General features: G+C 31.8%; 1 protein-coding gene across 1 annotated transcript; it reads left to right on the forward strand.

Annotated features, from left to right (window-relative positions):
• The first annotated feature begins 1307 nt into the window (after nt 1-1307).
• Nucleotides 1308-3430, forward strand: LOC108475963 (rho GTPase-activating protein REN1-like). Its single transcript, XM_017777976.2, has 4 exons — nt 1308-1509; nt 1745-1897; nt 2351-2506; nt 2975-3430. Exons 2-4 carry the CDS (start codon nt 1823-1825, stop codon nt 3188-3190), a joined length of 447 nt encoding a protein of 148 aa, XP_017633465.1. The 5' UTR covers nt 1308-1509; nt 1745-1822; the 3' UTR covers nt 3191-3430.
• The last annotated feature ends 255 nt before the right edge of the window (nt 3431-3685 follow it).

The raw sequence follows: 3685 nt of genomic DNA on the forward strand, positions 1-3685 counted from the left end.
ATAAAATAACGAAACTCAAATTTTGAATAATAAGACATGGACTTCAAACATCATAATGGATTAACTTAAAAATAAACTCACTCTTTTATTGACTAAGAAACGAAGGAAGACGATGGTGCTTAGCAAATTGACATGACTCATAATCTAATAATGTTAAGCCTTGAAACTAAGGACAAATTTTTCAAAGGATGGATTGCTCAACTGGCAATGTACCTCAAAAGTAGACTACTTTCTAGATCAAGCAACAGATCTTGGCACTTGTGTTCAAGAACATAAAGACCTCCAGACTCACGACCCCTACCAATAATCAGCTTTGTTGTAATATCTTGAAAAAGACAATGATCGAGAAAAAATGAGACAGAGCGATTTAGAGCACGAGTAAGCTTACTAACAGGCAATAGGTAAAAAAAGAAATCAGATAGGTTTAACAAAAAGTTTAGAGAAATAGATGACGTAAGATTAATAGTTTCAGATCCAAGGACACGAAAGGTTGACCCATATGCTAAAACAAGTTAGGAGTATTTGCATGTAGTTTAAAGGTTAGGAGTATTTGTATGTAGTTGAAAGGTGGAGAAGAGATTTGGATACCCCCATGTCTCCTGACTACAACTATCACCACCCTTGTCACGACGGTTTGTTCCTTGGGTCTTATTACCACCAATCACCAGTGCACTATTATAAGTCTGAACAGAATGTGAGTTTTTAGTCCACAATATTCTCGTGAAAGCATCTTATAATGACGAAACTTTAGAACCCAAGGGAATATGAGATTTGGTAGCCTCGAATTTTGAAAGAAGACCAAAGAGAAAACTCATAATTGTCATTTGCTCCCACTAGATTTGTTGCACTTTCACGTCTGAACTAAATGGTAATAAAACATCGAGTTCTTTATACACTTTTGAAATCCATAAAATAAGCTATGAGAGACTTGTCTTACTTTTCTAGACGATAAAATGCCTGACACACCTCATACGTACGAGAAATATTCTCATTCCCAAAATATAAATAATCCAAGTAATTCATTAATTCTTTAGCGAATTCACAGTGATTAATTAAGAAAACTACCTCATTGTCAAAGTGCAGATAAGCTGTAAGTAGATTAAGAACATTAGTTTGAAATCCCTTAAATTGAGAGATTTTATTAGGAAATTATTTGATTATGATTTAGCTTCCTATTTTTCCCTTTTGTAATCGCTTATATAATACCACGTGTAAAGGTAGATGAATAGGAATCTCAGAATTATTTTCACTTACATTGTCTAATAGTGTTATATCTTTATATACCTGTGTAAATATGTTTCACATACAAATATCTTCAAAAGTAAAAATAAAAATTCAGAGCAATATAGAGAAAGACACTATATTTATGTACGGATGATTTGAAGCTTTCCCAAGTTGGCTGGGTTTCTTTTCAATCAAAGTTGTGCTTGATTTGAACCCATTTCAGCGTGTTCTCCTCTCTTTCTCGCTTAGTCTTTTGTTTTTTGTTATGTTCTTTTTCAATGAGAGGTTAGCATATTGAGCACTTTTTTATTGCTAATTTACTCAGGACACTGTATTTTGACTGTTAAATGATTCCATCAAATTATGCTGGTACTCAAGGCTTTCCTTTTTCAGTGCTCAAGTTTAGACTTAAGCTTTGGCTACATTTGAATAATGAAATAACCCTAATATAATCTCTTAGGCAGCTATTGATGTGATTTGTTTTAATGGAATTAATCAAATTAGTATTCTAATTTAACAGGACAAAAATGTGGACAAAGTAGAGTGCGAGAATGAGAAGAAGCAAGAACCGTCTTCGGCAAATAAACAGAACAACTGTATGCATGCAGTAGAGACAATTTCAAGGGAGCCCCTTGCTTCTAGTAACGGAGAGAAATCTGCTACGAAGGGTGAGGTATGTTCTATTGTGTTTTAACACGGACACCATTTCGTATCAAACTCTATAATTTGAATAAAAGTTTCTTTGATTCTAAGATTAAATTACCATGTTCACTCTTCATCTTAGAGAACATGTTTGTTTTATCAGACAGGGTAATAAATATAGCTAGATATATTAGGATTAGAGTACAATATATTAAATATTACAATATGATATTCTCAATTTTTGTTTGGATTAGGATATAATATATTAAAGATTACGATTTAGTATTCTTAATTTTGATCTCTAAATTATAAATAGTCGTCTTAATTTTTGCTAAGTGATGTCATCAAATGCTTTGTACTCAAGTTCAAACATAAGCTTAGGCTACATTTGAAATAATGAAATTATCTTAATGTAATCTCTTAGGCATCTGTGGATGTGATTTGTTTTAATTGAACTAAAGGAACCAGGATTCTGATTTAACAGGATAAAAATGCAGACAAATTAGAGTGTGATAATGAGAAGAAGCAAGAACCATATTTGGAAAATAAACAGGACGCCAATCATATGCACGCAACAGAGACAGTTGCAAGGAAGCCCCTTGCTTCAAGTAGTGCGAAGAAGTCTTGTACGAAGGGTGAGGTATGTTCTATTCTATTCTTACAGAATTCTGATGCAGTTAGTTCTCTAGAATTTGAATCCATCACCAACCAAAGTTCTCTTGATTCTAGATTTAATTACCATGTTCTCTCTTCATCTTAGAGAATATGTTTGTTTTATCATTCCATTAGTAAAGCAATAAATGTAATTAAGCTGTGTTAAGATTTGAGTACAATATGTTAAAGATTACTATACGATATTCTTAATTTTTTCCTCTTCTATATTTTAGAAACTAGAACAACAAACTAAAATGGCGACAATGTAATTTTTCGGGTATTTTCCAGAGGATACAGATGCTATAGCTGAACCTCATTCCTTCGCTTTCCTTTGTGATTTTGCGATGTTGAATTTTCTCTCTTTTTTTTTTTTTCCCTTGTAACACCATGATACTTTGGGTTCATATTCATTCGTCCCTATTTAGTGTGTTTAAAAGCTAATATTGTTGTTCAGGTAGCGAATTCCACAAATTCGGCACTGACAAAGCTGACAGCACGGCTCAATTTTATGAGAGAGAGACAAAGCCAGATTGCAAAGGAAATGCTAGGTTCAGTGAAAGGCCAAGGTTCAATTCAATCTGTTCTAAGCCCGGGTAAAGCCGAAGGACCGCAACCTCTTCAAGAAGCTCAAAATGAAGAGAAAACTATTGCACCAGATATTTGCAAATAACTCTACAATCCAAACGAAGGGTTTGGATAAGAAGGAAATCAGAATCAAACTGGAGATCTAAAAATATTTAAATCAGAAGGCCATGGTGTTCTGCAGTGCAGAAAAAGCTCAAGACTTAGAAGATTAGGCCTTCTTTGAATCACTGGTGAGATTAATTACTGTAATAATGAGAAGATGGGTGTGTATTTAGATTTAAACAAAATTAAAACTGTAAAATAAGAAATGAAAATGATTATTAAAGAAGGTTAAAATGATATATAAAATAAGTTTTAAATTATTTTATTTTTATGAAATTAAAAATAGGTAAAAATTTAATTTTATTTCATAAAATTTTATCATATTATTTTAGATCAAATTAATCACGTATTTAATTGCAATTATTCAATTAATAGTACTTTATATATAGTTATATATTTTATTTTATATCTATACTCATTCCATAACTTTTATATAATTAAGTATTCAAATACCACATCTCATATTCATATTAACTTT

This window comes from Gossypium arboreum, chromosome 3, assembly GCF_025698485.1.
Source record: "Gossypium arboreum isolate Shixiya-1 chromosome 3, ASM2569848v2, whole genome shotgun sequence".
Taxonomy (NCBI): domain Eukaryota; kingdom Viridiplantae; phylum Streptophyta; class Magnoliopsida; order Malvales; family Malvaceae; genus Gossypium; species Gossypium arboreum.

Excerpts from the sequence above, each read along its gene's own strand:
- LOC108475963 (XM_017777976.2), top strand. The coding sequence starts at position 1,823 with ATGCATGCAGTAGAGACAATTTCAAGGGAGCCCCTTGCTTCTAGTAAC. Across the intron at positions 1,898-2,350 it reads AATCTGCTACGAAGGGTGAG|GATAAAAATGCAGACAAATT; the intron begins GTATGTTCTATT and ends CTGATTTAACAG. Across the intron at positions 2,507-2,974 it reads AGTCTTGTACGAAGGGTGAG|GTAGCGAATTCCACAAATTC; the intron begins GTATGTTCTATT and ends ATTGTTGTTCAG.